Below are 15,299 nucleotides of genomic sequence, written 5' to 3' on the forward strand. Positions count from 1 at the left end.
ACTGAAATTGATTTTAGGAAGGAATTAATGACACCAAGCTTTCAGAGAAAAGTGAGTGATAAAGAGGTGTATGTTATTCATGCACTTATCAAGAGAATAAGATTCTTTTATGATATTTCTATACTGTATATAATTCTTTGACAACCTAGTATCACCATATTAAATATGTTTAGAAGCATGCAAATATTACACTAGAAAACGAACAATCAATAAATAGACTACCAAAATAACGTAGCAATTATTATTTACCAAAATTTATTCATTGATGATAATTTACATTAACATGGATTGCTAAATGCACTTTTACGTGCATGCATTTATGTTGAAAGTGGGAAAAAGAATCACATACGTCCACCCTTTGTTGAATGATATACTGTATACTTCTATTGGAGACTTGCCTCCTTAGTATCTTCATCCATTTAATCCTTTCAAATAACCTTCTCACATTAGTCAAGATCCTCAGTTTGTGCTTGCAAGACACTGCTTAGGTAATCCAAATTCCTTTTCATGGAGAGCTTGTTTCCTCCATGGGTCATTGTGTAACTTGTAATGCAAAACCTTGTTTCAACAAACATTCATGTCAGTATAACTGTTTCCTTTATAATGGCAAATGTGTAAATTGCGATGGATATTAGAGTGGATCCCTCAACAATGACTTTGTCACGTGTGATCTCTGACCATTCATTTAAGAGACTGAGACAGAGATAAAACATGTGACTTAAGAAAATATAGATGGCAAAATCATGTGAAAATTCAACATGAGTATATTGGATCCATCCCAGTGATACTTAACCTATAATGAAAGTCAAGTGTCACATAACAAAATAGTTTAATTTTGATGCATCGATGATATAAATATTTTTTCTAATTACATCCATTCTTTTAGATGACCATTCAGGCGATCAATGTAAAAAGGAGTTATTGCTGATGTGACATTACGTAATTGGACATATGTATCTTAACAAAAGAGTTTAATTTTGATGCACTAATGGTATAAAACGTTTTACACAATTGTCCAATCATATCCGTTCTTTTGAATTACCATTCAACATTCTTTGCAACAAATTTATTCCTCCATTGAAAACTTGTTTTTCTATCAAGTAATCAAAGGTTTTGAGTATCATGAAAATAAAGTTGCTCTTATGACTTGCATATGTAAGGTGCATTAAAATTTAAAAGTTTGACAAAAAGGAAGATAAAAACCTGTATGAAGGTGGCTAAGGCATCATCTTCTGTCAATTTTACAAATTCGATGGCCCAATCATCAACGTGTCCGAAAGCAGCTTTTTGCCTTTCAGCTTCGAGCATAACAGCATCACGGTACACGAATCTTTGCCAGATTTTCTGAACATTTGCCAGCTTGAATTCGATTTCTGTGTCATTGAATCCCTGAAAGAAGCAACACATCACGAACCATTCAGAACAACCTTTGCTTAAGAATGCATAAATGGTCCCATCAACAACAATGCATGAAATAAGCCATAAAAAAACAGGTAACAAATTAACAAACCCGAAGAAGCTTTATCAAGTTAGGAATTTCATCTTCAGGTAACCGAACTGCGAAGCTGTCATAGTTGAGCACATTCTCATATGGCAGGAAAATTCCATCCTGCAGCACAGAGAAACAAGGCAAAAGACTGCAATCATTCATCATTTCGTTAATTTTGAAATATAAACAAATTTCAGATCATTATCATGAATATAAACAAATAGCACTCTCATCTCTAATTGATAGGGCTGAATTATTCATGGGTCTGAGAACCAAACTGAACCAGCCAATTTTACCAGGTTAGTTAGAAATCGACCAGTAAATTGGTCCGGTTCAGAGTAAAAACCAGTTGTAGGATAAGCAATAAATAAAAGGTCAAAAAACTGATAAACCGATTGAACTGATTTGGTTTTAATTGGTTTTTTAGCCGTTAACTGATTTAACCATTCAGTACCAAACTGTCTTATAGATTCTATTGACAAGGAGCAAAAGAAGTACAATTCTTAAGTAGATTCTATTAAGAACGAGAAGAAGTATTATTTACTACCTGAATGACCACAGGAATGCACCCTTGCAAGATACTGTCCTCCATGCGACCGCTCCAACCGTCACCAGGCAGCACGCCGCAGAAAACAGAAGTTGCTAGATCAGCATGATAGTTCTCAGAACGCAACGGGGTCACAATGACGTCATCGGCATGCTGTTTTCCAAGCTTTCCATCCTTGTTAGGACTTGATCCAAATTCTTTAGCAAGTTTCTGTCGTATACCCATGCTATACCTGCAGTATTTCCAAAAAAGTTGAAGCCGCATGTTCCGTAACATTGCAATAATTACCAACAAATATATCCAATCACGTTTGTTAACAAGAAAGTGAGAAATCATTCAGTTTCATACAAAATTTTGGGAGAAAGTTTGTAGATTATTGACTAGGGACAATGTGAATGTTCTTTGAAGAGAAATGAATAATACTACAGATGCCTCTAAAATTCCAGAAACTTCTCCAGTTAACTTACGAATCTTCTGGTCTTCCATGAGCATAAGCTGGACCTAGATTACCGTTGAAGTAGAACAATGTCTTCCGCTTCTCGCGGGGCCTGAAGTCAAACCATAATATGTTTGAGTTCTTTGATTTCATGAACTTTAAGGAAATAGCACTTGAAATTCAACCAGCATGACAAGAAAGGAAAGCAAATGACTAACAGTTAATGTATTGACAAATTTTACCGATCCCAAAGTTTTGCAGTCAACACATTAGCATCCGGAACTTTCCATGCAGGTAGCACAAGATCTTTGTCGGGGTCAAAACATGGATGGATGCCTCTTCGTTCGGAAGAAATATTATCCCAGTTGTCAGCCCAATAGGCCGTGGTTGAATGGTTATGTTTTGAGTTTGTGTTTCCCCAATGAACTAACATCATGCTGTTCCATATCTCCTTAGGGGCATAGCAAGCACCTTCATCCCATGAAAAAAACTGCCTTCAAAAACAAAAGTGACAACATTAGCACATGCTTCAAGCAATCTAATACAGTTAACATTACTTCAATAACAAAACTTCGACGTAGAAAAACAAATCTTAGACATACCCAGATATGATCCCTTCCTGATGAGCGATTCCAATATGAGTATTCCTCAACAATGTGTTTATATGCATTCTTATAATATTCCAAAGTGAGAGAGCTTCTCAATCCCGAATGATCCTAGCGTTATAAAAGAAAACAAAGTAAAAGTTGTGAGAAGTAATTAGTGTTAAACATGGAGTTTTTAGCTAACACATGATAAATATATCTGTATAATACAAAAAAAGATCTACAACCACATAGTAAAAGGTAATTGAATGTTTCTATCCTTCTTCCATCCTTTTACAGAATATATTGAAGCTCCTAACAAGGGAAAAGAATATTAGATGCAACTCTATTTACCCTTTTGAAATTATTACTTATGTTTATTTAGTCATTAATAGAGAGCAAATCCATGTGACATAGACATTAGGATTGTACCAATCTTCCAAAAATAGCAATTTTGTAACTCAGAAGACTATCAACATAAATAAAATGTGCATGCTTGAAATTTGAAACTCTTTTAGTCTTTCTAATACATATGCCACATGCAACAAGATACAACAGCATAGCGGTTAATGCAATATACCTGCATACTCAAGTGAGGAGCGTCATCGGCACGAGTTATGATACATGAATCAAGAACAGGAACAAAGAAAAAATCGGCTTCTTCACCATTTAGTGTTCGGTGAGGACTACCTAAGATGCTCTCGTAAAGTGCTATCTGTAAATAATCGGAAGTTATAAATATATTTCGATAGTTCTAAATTTGATCAACTGAAATGCTCTAACCTAAACTTCATAAAATACCTGGGAACCATACAGTTGCTCTGTCCATATTGTTTGATTATGGTCATTATAAATTCTATTAACACACTCTAACTTAAAATGGCGTCCCTGTAAGAATGAAGAGGAAGAAAATTAAAACTAAAAAGCACCAAAACTAGCTCTCCGGAGATAACCAAGATCGACAACCGGCTGATCCTAACCTCAAGGAGGAGGCTGTTGAACTCGGGGGGCAAATCATAAACATATATAAGAGGCCTTTTCTTTGCCACCTTTGTATTGAGATTGACAATTTTTCCACTAACATGAAGATCATCAGGAATTTCAATCTTAGCAGGTTGAAGCCAACTCGGCCAATCTCGTATAGAAGATATCACAGATGGCACACTGCAATCTACTCCATACCACCCATTGTTACACTGAAAATCATTAAATTCAGTTTATTTAAGTTTATTGGGATGAAGAGAAAATTCATAAAGGAACCCCCATAATCCAGAAAATAATAATAATAATAAAAGAGCGAAAAGACCAGGAAGAAAATAGACAAACAAAAAACAAAATTTCAAATCCCTCATCATGTCATCTAGAGATAACCTGAAAAAGGCCATCAACCTTGCACGAAATAGATGAAAGCCAAAAAATCTCATCCCAGAATAGTAACTAACTGACTTTATACGCAAAAGTTACCCCTGAAAAACCTTTCAATATGATTTAAATGAAATTAGACACTATTTTGATAGAGACATAAACCTGGAATTTAGGTTTCAAAGACTTTCCATACATATAATTTTAGATCAATATCAAGTGGAACAACTTCATGTTATAGGCTTCTTATTTATATATAAAAGTGCCCTCAGAACTGAAAATGAATCACACACAAATCCTCAAAAATTGAAAATGCATATCTAGAGGAGGCAAACTATTATTAATCTACAGAATTCTTCTATAAATATCCCATTTCATCTCTAAAGTTTATTCTCCTTCTAACATCAAGTTAATTTGTTTCTAAATAGAGAAACGTTGGCAGCAAAATTAGGAAAATTTGACACTTTTTTCTCAAAATGAACCTACATTTTCTAAAATAAAATTTTTAATCAAATATGTTTTAGTAGTATTTTATTTTCTATGAGCCAATCTCTACAACCACAACAAACAAAAACATTACAGTTTACTGTGTTTTTCTTCTAGAAACAAGTCAGACAGCAAAAACACATTTCACATTAATTCACAAGAATCACCTGACAAAAGCCGCCCCGACAGTGGCCATGTCCAGAGCACTGATTGATGCAAACAGATTCCACAGCCGTCTCGCATAGTGTGCCCCAAAGACCATCATATTTGCAGTCACATTCTCCTTTGATTTTCGCCTTGCCAGCATAGAATTCAGCTGGGTCCACATTACACCAACCGTGTACACTACTGTTAGTTGAGAACACATCTTGGTCTACTTTGGCCCAATCCACTATTTTGGGACCATCGGGTTCAGAAGGTGGACTGAAGTAGATGTAAGATGTAAGCATTGTGACTTAAAATGGTACTCATGCAAAAGATAGTTAATGAAATTCAATTAGGAATTTGAACTTCCATACTTAAATTGAAATCCGCATGTTTCTGCCAGTGGTCGATTTGGGTATTTTGTGCCTTCACCACAGAAGCACATTGCTCTCGTTTTGTCACAGTTGGCTGGGCAAATTGAGACAACCCATCGACCAAATGGGGCCTCTTGTGATCCTGGGTAGTTACATTCCAATTCCATTTTCTCAGTGCATCCTTCTCCTGTCACCATATAAAATAGTATAACATTCAGACCCAAAAAAAAAAAATTTAATATGTTCTGTGCAATATATCCAAACATATGTAGAAAATGATATAAACAAGCTCCGTAATTTTTCTGTAAAACAACTCAGGAGATCCTTGAGCTAGAAATTGTGTCTGATTTATGAGTCACCAGAAAATGTGTATGAGAGCTAATGTGCTAAGTCATCTTCCACTATCTGCTGCTTCTCATTAAAGATCATGTATCAGGTCAAGAAAGTGAAAGGAGGGAACAGAACTAACCAGTATAACCGTGAAAGCATCGACATTGTCCCAATTCTCGATTACAAACGCCCAAGCCACTGCAATCATTTTTGCAGTTATTGCCACCTATAATCTGTTAATAGACCACAATCACAACCATATACGTTTAGTGAAACTACCAACTACCTGAAACACAAAATTCCTTATTCAAAAACAAAAAAGAAGTCAATGATCTAAACATGAAATGGGAAAACAAGGTAAAGCTGTATAGGTATCCCTTGTCACCTCAGTAATGTTGACCTCCCTTTTTACAGAATCGCACCCCGCAAGCCACCGGCCAATCTCAGCCTTCCATGGTGCCCCTCGATAAACAACAGCTTCATGCAAATCAGCTGGGAACCGATGCTTCAGATCAATAACCGGCTCTTCCTTCTCAAGGTTGATCGGAAATTCAGCCGATGCATTGGTTGGTGGGATGCAAGAATCTTGAGCAAGCTTAAAGTAATTGAAAGAAGGGGTCAAAGGGAACAAGAACAGATGCACAACAGAAACCAAAGCCAAAACCGAAGCAATTGTTGCTACAAGTGACCAAGAGCATCGCCGTTTCTTCACATTTACCAAATCTAACAAGTCTCTTGCCATACTATACAAATCCTCTACACTACAAAATACACTTTACCAATTCATCACCTTGACACCATAACCTGAAATAACAACACCACCACCATCAATGCAAACAAAAAGCATAGCCATTACAAGGATCGACTAAACCAGAATTGAACCATAAAGAGTACCCCAACTCACTACTATTAATGGATTCTTTATTTCAACACACAAGTTAAAACAACAATTTGAATTCAACAAAACAAAAGCGCAACTACAAGAAACTGATCCCACATTCAAGAGTGATGTTCAAACATTTCTAGACAATTGACTCACCTTTCCCGGATCTGAAGCCAAAGAAATGATCCAAAACAGAGAAACCTCATACACAAGAATGAAAATGAAGCCACCCCAGAAGGAGAAAATTCAGCAAAAGATTCACACAGTGGAAGGGGACCACCCAAATTAATAGATGAATCCAATTTCAACACAAATAAAGAAAAGAAGCTCCTTTCTTTAATTTCCTCTAGAGAATTTGTGCGAGTCACGTTTTTGGTCAATGGGGTTGGAAAAAAACAATGCTTTTCTTCATTTTTTTTCTGGAGTTTTTTTCGAGCAAGTGTGAGAACCCAAGTTGTCAAACTTATATTAAATTTGAGACAACACAGCGACTGTTTCGTTCTGCACATGTTAACATTCTGGTTGGTATGATTCTTTTTTCAATTTTTCCTTTCGGGTCAACAATTAGAAAAAGATAAACGGTGTTGTTTTGGTTTCGTAGAACAGGAACCAGAAAAGTGGATCGGATTTGTAATTTGTGAATTGTGACAAGAAAACAAAAAGAGGGGGAATCCCAATTTCAGTGATTCACATTTCACTGATTACCGATTATTTCTTTTACTGCAAAAGCCGCCAAGGTTTCGCTCTCCATCGAGTTTGAAACCAACTAGTTGCAATTGAAATTGCATTTATTGCCCTAAAAGGATTTTTGCATTAAGATTTACAAAAAAAAAATTGGTAACCAAATTTAGGAACAAAATCGGCCAAAACCTACTATTTTTAACTTTATTTAATGAGATGAGCAAAATTTAATTATTATTCTTTCACGCGCTTATTTTTTTATTGCAATATTTATTATATATAAAAACATTAATTATATATATTAAATAGTATATTACTATATTATAATAACAAAAAAAGCACATTTTTTATTTATTATGTAATATTTTTTTTTCTTTTATCAAAGATAAAGACATTCGCACTCACGATCTTTTAGGTGAGTATAAAAAGATTATGTCATTTCATTAGTATGTAATATTTATATATTCATACACATAATTTTCATAATTAATATACTTTTACAATTAATATTACGTAATTCTAAACTATATTTTATTATATATTTTAAATTGTTTCACATATGCACTAATAAATTAAGATTCAAAATGTTTTAATTTTTTTTAAGACATTATATATTTAAATCAACGTATAGTTTTTTAAATCACAGTCTTTGATTGATAATTCAAAAATTTGTTTCATATTTTTCAAAGTGAAATGATTTATTCTGATTTATATATATTTTAAATTTTACTATAATTAGATTTGAAAAAAAAATGTCAAATACTTAAATTAATTTATTCAATTAACAAATTTATTCGTAACATTTATAAGTTTATACACATAACATCCATACTTCATAGTTAGGTAAAATTAGGGATGTTCATGATGTGGTTTGGTTCGGTTTTAAGAGAAAAAGTCATCCAATTTAAACGCTTAATTTATGTGCGGTGCGGTTTGGATTGGATGAACTTTTTTTGGAAATCCAATTCGATCTGATCCGATTACAAGCGGTTTGGATTTGCGGTTTTTTAAATAAAAAAATTAAATACATATAACAAGTTTCAACATCAAATTTTAAATAATCAACAATGACATAACAAGTCTTAGCAATATCTTAAAAAGTCAACAATAACATAACAACAAAAATAAAATTATAGGTTAGTTAAAATAAATAATATTTTGAACATAAAATATTTATTAAATAATAATAATACATGAATAATAGAAAATGTATAACAAATTAAACATGTTATAAGTATAATTGTGAATATAATAATAAAATAATAATATTATAGCACATTATGCGGTTTGGATTGAATTGGATCGGTTATGAAAAATAGATTCGAAATCCGATTCAATCCAGTGGTTTGCAAAAAATAGAATCCAATCAAATCCGAATTAGTGCGATTTTAATCGATTTTCGGTTTGGATTGGATTGGATGAGCAGCTTAATTTGAATCGGTTTAGATTTGAACACCCCTATGTAAAGTACACATAACATCTAAAATTTCATATTAATAACATCCATAATTTCATACTCATAACATTCATAATTTCATATATATAATATCCATAATTAACAAATTTTTACAATTAATATTACTAAATTTTGAACTATGTGTCTTGTTATATATTTCAAATTATCTTACTTGTACACCAAAAAGATCATAATTTTAATATTTTTTATTTACTATTCATACGTATCCTTATTTATTAATTTTAATATAACGAGTTAATAATTATTTTTAAAATTTTATTTCTTAATTTTTGTTTATATTTTATAATAGTCTATATAAAAAATATGAGTTGTGTAATAAAAGTCATTAAATTCTCTGATTTAACATCCATACTTTTATATGTATAATTGGTGCACAAAATTGCAATCACACTTTTGCAATCCGCACAACTAACCAGCAAGTGCATTGGGTCGTCCAAGTAATACCTTACGTGAGTAAGGGTCGAATCCCACGGAGATTGTTGGCTTGAAGCAAGCTATGGTTATCTTATTATTCTTAGTCAGGATATAATATCAATAATAATTTTTAGTTTTAATTGTAAAAAGTAAAAGAGAATGAAATAAATACTTATTATGCAGTAATGGAGAATATGTTGGAGTTTTGGAGATGCTTTGTCCTCTGAATTCCTACAACATAATGCTTTCTCACTTTCATAAATGCAAGGCTCCTTCCATGGCAAGCTGTATGTCGGGCATCACCGTTGTCAATGGCTACTTCCCATCCTCTCAGTGAAAATGGTCCAAATGCTCTGTCACAGCACGGCTAATCATCTGTTGGTTCTCGATCATGTCGGAATAGGATCCATTGATCCTTTTGCGTCTGTCACTACGCCCAACACTCGCAAGTTTGAAGCTCGTCACAGTCATCCAATCCCAGAATCTTACTCGGAATACCACAGACAAGGTTTAGACTTTTCGGATTCTCATGAATGCCGCCATCAATTCTAGCTTATACCACGAAGATTCTGATTAAGGAATCTAAGAGATACTCATTCAATCTAATGTAGAATGGAGTGGTTGTCAGGCACACGTTCATGGATTGAGGAAGGTGATGAGTGTCACCGATCATCAACTTCTTCATAGTGAAGCGCAAATGAACATCTTAGATAGGAACAAGCGTGTTTGAATGGAAAACAGAAATAATTGCATTAATTCATCGAGACGCTGCAGAACTCCTCACCCCCAACAATGGAGTTTAGAGACTCATGCCGTCACAAAGTATAAAGTTCAGATCTAAAAATGTCATGAGATATAAAATAAGTCTCTAAAAGTTGTTTAAATACTAAACTAGTAACCTAGGTTTACAGAAAATGAGTAAACTAAGATGGATAGTGTAAAAATCCACTTCTGGGGCCCACTTAGTGTGTGCTGGGGCTGAGACTTAATCTTCTCACGTGTCTGGACTATTTCTGGAGTCGAACGCCAGGTTGTAACCTGTTTCTGGCGTTGAACTCCAACTTGCAACCTGTTTCTGGCGCTGAACGCCAGACTGCAACATGGAACTGGCGTTGAATGTCAGTTTACGTCGTTTATCTTTGTGCAAAGTATAGACTATTATATATTGCAGGAAAGCCCTGAATGTCTACTTTCCAACCCAATTTAGAGCGCGCCAATTGGACTCCTTTAGCTCCAAAAAATCCATTCCAAGTGCAGGGAGGTCAGAATCCAACAATATCAGCAGTCCTTTTTCAGCCTGAATCAGATTTTTGCTCAGCTCCCTCAATTTCAGCCAGAAAATACCTAAAATCACAGAAAAACACACAAACTCATAGTAAAATCCAGAAATATGACTTTTTCCTAAAAACTAATAAAAATCTACTAAAAACTAACTAAAACATACTAAAATCTACATGAAATTACCCCCAAAAAGCGTACAAAATATCCGCTCATCACAACACCAAACTTAAACTGTTGCTTGTTTCCAAGCAACTAGATAAATAAAATAGGATAAAAAGAAATTAAGAAGCAATAATATCTCAGAGTTTTAAGTGAAGCTCAGATTCCAATTAGATGAGCGGGACTAGTAGCTTTTTGCTTCTGAACAGTTTTGGCATCTCACTTTATCCTTTGAAATTCAGAATGATTGGCATCCATAGGAACTCAGAGTTCAGATAGTATTATTGATTCTCCTAGTTTAGTATGTTGATTTTTGAACACAGTTACTTTTTGAGTCTTGGTGGTGGCCCTAAGCACTTTGTTTTCCAGTATTACCACCGGATACATAAATGCCACAGACACATAACTGGGTGAACCTTTTCAGATTGTGACTTAGCTTTGCTAGAGTCTCCAATTAGAGGTGTCCAGAGTTCTTAAGCACACTCTTTTGCTTTGGATCACGACTTTAACCACTCAGTCTCAAGCTTTTCACTTGGACCTGCATGCCACAAACACATGGTTAGGGACAGCTTGATTTAGCCGCTTAGGCCTGGATTTATTTCCTTGGGCCCTCCTATCCATTGATGCTCAAAGCCTTGGATCCTTTTCACCCTTGCCTTTTGGTTTAAAGGGCTATTGGCTTTTTCTACCTCTTTTGCTTTTTTTTCTTTTTTTTCTTTTTTTACTGCTTTTTCTTGCTTCAAGAATCAATTTTATGATTTTTCAGATCAGCAATAATATTTCTCTTGTTCATCATTCTTTCAAGAGCCAACAATTTTAACATTCATAAAATTCAATATCAAAAAATATGCACTGTTCAAGCATTCATTCAGAAGACAAAAAGTATTGCCACCACACATAAATAATTAGAATTTTCCTTATTAAGAACTCGTAAAAAAATATTGCCTCTTTATTCTAAAAATCTACTATTTTATTCATGTTTGATGATGATGAGTAAAATAAATTATAGCTCAATTGGAGATAAAATCAAAATAGATATACTAATTACTACTACTCATATATAACTTCTAAGGTAAATTCCTAATAAGAACAATTATCACAGAGTTAAGGCTAAGATTAGAACTCAACAACCTTTAGTTTGGAAGATGATGGGTGCTCCTTCAACCTGTGGGGTGTCTGGTCCTTCAAGAGACAGCTTATGGCGTTTCAGCTTCTGTATCTCCGGATATTCGTCTTCTTTCAGATCGAATTTAACTTCCAGGATCACTGATCTCAGACCCAGTATTTTGTGGTAATGGTCTGCATGTTCTTTGGTTAAGAGCTTCTCTTGATTCCAAAGTGGTTTTGGAATATTCTCTTTCTTGCCTCTTGAAGTGGTTTGTTTTCCCTTAGGTGCGATGATCTTGATGAGTTTTAGCTCAATGATCACGAAAAAACACACCAAACTTAGAGGTTTGCTTGTCCTCAAGCAAAAGAAAGGAAAGGAGAGGAATAGAAGGAGAGGAAATTTCGAAAATTCAAAAGATATGATGAGATTTTGAAAAATATTTGAGAAAAAATTAAAAAGATTTGACAAGAATTCAAAAAGATAGATGAGTTTTGAAAAAGAAAATTTGAAAAGAAGTTGGATGGGGTTTGAAAAAGGATTTGTGTTTATGAATTAAGATACATTTGATATCTTTTGAAAAAGGGATTTTAGAAATTAGGATTAAAATTTTTGGAATTGAAGGATGAGAGTTTGTAAATATGTTTATGGAAGAAATCATGAATTGGAACATAAAAATTTGGAAAAATGTGAATTGAAAACGAATTTACCTCTTCCCCACACTCCTGGCGTTAAACGCCCAAACGCTGCATGTTTTGGGCGTTTAACGCCTATTTGCTGCTTCTCCTGGGCGTTCAACGCCCAGCTGTTGCTTCTAGCTAGCATTGAATGCCAGGAACTCCTTTGTCACTGGGCGTTTTTCTGAACACCTAGGACGCTGTAAATCTGGCGTTAAACTCCCAGATGGCTATCCTTACTAGCGTTAAACGCCCAGTAGATGCTTCTTTTGGGCGTTGAACGCCCAAAACAGCTCTTACTGGCTTTTTCGCACCAGTGAGCTTCCTTTTTGCTGTTTTATCCTGCGAATCCTTCTGTAACTTTGTGAACTCAAGCAATTGCTATTTTACCTTGAAGATAATTGACAAAAACCTGTAAAAATCAATTAATTAACAAATAAGCTTTGTAAATGGCTGGGTTGCCTCCCAGCAAGCGCTTCTTTATTGTCTTTAGCTGGACTATTACTGAGCTTTAATCAAGTCTCAGTTTTGAGCATTCTTGCTCAAAATTACTTTCAAGATAATGTTTTACTCTCTGTCCATTAACAATGAACTTTTTGTTGGAATCATTATCCTGAAGCTCCACGTATCCATATGGTGACACACTTGTAATCACATATGGACCTCTCCACCGAGATTTCAATTTCCTAGGGAATAATCTGAGCCTAGAATTAAATAGCAGAACTTTCTGCCCTGGCTCAAAGACTCTGGATGATAGTTTCTTATCATGCTATCTTTTTGCTTTCTCTTTGTAAATTTTTGCATTTTCGAAAGCATTGAGTCTGAATTCCTCTAGCTCATTTAACTGGAGCAATCGTTTTTCTCCAGCTAACTTGGCATCAAGGTTTAGGAATCTGGTTGCCCAATAAGCCTTATGTTCCAGTTTCACTGGCAAGTGACAGGCGTTTCTATACACTAGCTGGTATGGAGAAGTTCCTATAGGTGTCTTGAATGCTGTTCTGTATGCCCATAGAGCATCATCCAAGCTTCTTGCCCAATCATTTCTACGGTTAATCACAGTCTATTCTAGGATTCTTTTAAGTTCTCTATTAGAGACTTCAGCTTGCCCATTTGTCTTTGGATGATATAGAGTAGCTACCCTGTGGCTAAGTCCATATCGAACCAAAGCAGAGTAAAGCTGTTTATTGCAGAAATGAGTGCCCCCATCACTGATTAGTACTCTAGGGATACCAAATCTGCTGAAGATGTATTTCTGGAGGAATTTCAACACTGTCTTAGTATCATTAGTGGGTGTTGCAATAGCTTCCACCCATTTGGATACATAATCCACTGCCCACCAGAATATAAGTGTTTGAGTATGATGGTGGGAAAGGTCCCATGAAGTCAATACCCCACACATCAAACAACTCAATCTCCAAGATCCCTTGTTGAGGCATGGCATAACTGTGAGGTAGATTGTCAGATCTTTGGCAACTGTCACAATTAAGTACAAACACTCGGGAGTCTTTATAGAGAGTAAGCTAGTAGAAGCCACATTGGAGTACTCTTGTAGCTGTTCGCTCACTTCCAAAATGTCCTCCATACTGTGATCCATGGCAGTGCCAGAGGATCTTCTGTGCTTCTTCTTTAGGCACACATCTACAGATTACTCCGTCTGCACATCTCTTGAAGAGATATGGTTCATCCCAAAGATAGTACTTTGCATCCGTGATCAATTTCTTTGTTTGTTGCCTACTGTACTCTTTGGGTATGAATCTCATTACCTTGTAGTTTGCAATGTCTGCAAACTATGGCACTTCCTGGATGGCAAAGAGGTGCTCATTCGAAAAGTTTTTAGAGATTTCAGTAAGAGGGAGGGACGCCCCTTCTACTGGTTCTATCCGGGACAGATGATCTGCTACTTGGTTCTCTGTACCTTTTCTGTCTCTTATTTCTATATCAAACTCCTGCAGAAGCAACACCCATCTGATGAGTCTCGGTTTTGAATCCTGTTTTGTGAGTAGATATTTAAGAGCAGCATGGTCAGTGTGCACAATCACTTTTGATCCTACTAAATAAGATCTGAACTTGTCAATGGCGTAAACTACTGCAAGTAACTCTTTTTCTGTGGTTGTGTAGGTCTTCTGTGCGTCATTTAAAACACGACTGGCATAGTAAATGACGTGCAGAAGCTTGTCATGCCTTTGTCCCAACACTGCACCAATGGCATGGTCACTGGCATCACACATTAGTTCAAATGGTAATGTCCAATCTGGTGCAGAGATGACTGATGCTGTGACCATCTTAGCTTTCAGAGTCTCTGATGAGCGGATAATTTATACATTTTTGGCATTGATTTTTAGGTAGTTTTTAGTATGATCTAGTTACTTTTAGGGATGTTTTCATTAGTTTTTATGCTAATTTCACATTTCTAGACTTTACTATGAGTTTGTGTGTTTTTCTGTGATTTCAGGTATTTTCTGGCTGAAATTGAGGGACCTGAGCAAAACTCTGAAAGAAGGCTGACAAAGGACTACTGATGTTGTTGGATTTTGACCTCCCTGCACTGTAAATGAATTTTCTTGAGCTACAGAATTTCAAATGGCGCACTCTCAACGTCGTTGGAAAGTAGACATTCAGAGATTTCTAGCAATATATAATAGTCCATACTTTATTCGATATTTGATGATGTAAACTGGCGATCAACGCCAGCTCCATGCTGCATTCTGGAGTCAAACGCCAGAAACACGTCACGAACCAAAGTTGAACTCCCAAAACACGTTACAACTTGGCGTTCAACTCCAAGAGAAGCCTCAGCTCGTGGATAGATCAAGCTCAGCCCAAACATACACCAAGTGGGCCCCGGAAGTGGATTTATGCATCAATTACTT

The 15,299-nt window shown here is 35.3% G+C and overlaps 1 protein-coding gene across 1 annotated transcript; it reads right to left on the reverse strand.

The window, feature by feature from the left end:
• Window positions 1-214: 214 nt before the first annotated feature.
• On the reverse strand, window positions 215-7,560 carry LOC112745616 (uncharacterized). Its single transcript, XM_025794881.3, has 15 exons — window positions 6,792-7,560; window positions 6,138-6,556; window positions 5,892-5,985; window positions 5,423-5,609; window positions 5,072-5,327; window positions 4,037-4,252; window positions 3,858-3,944; window positions 3,637-3,771; window positions 3,075-3,188; window positions 2,715-2,962; window positions 2,504-2,584; window positions 2,037-2,268; window positions 1,511-1,609; window positions 1,204-1,389; window positions 215-558 (listed from the first exon to the last, which is right to left on the reverse strand). The coding sequence occupies exons 2-15, from the start codon at window positions 6,492-6,494 to the stop codon at window positions 460-462; spliced, it is 2,391 nt and encodes a 796-aa protein (XP_025650666.1). The 5' UTR covers window positions 6,495-6,556; window positions 6,792-7,560; the 3' UTR covers window positions 215-459.
• Window positions 7,561-15,299: the final 7,739 nt, after the last annotated feature.

Source organism: Arachis hypogaea, chromosome 2 (genome assembly GCF_003086295.3).
Source record: "Arachis hypogaea cultivar Tifrunner chromosome 2, arahy.Tifrunner.gnm2.J5K5, whole genome shotgun sequence".
NCBI lineage: Eukaryota > Viridiplantae > Streptophyta > Magnoliopsida > Fabales > Fabaceae > Arachis > Arachis hypogaea.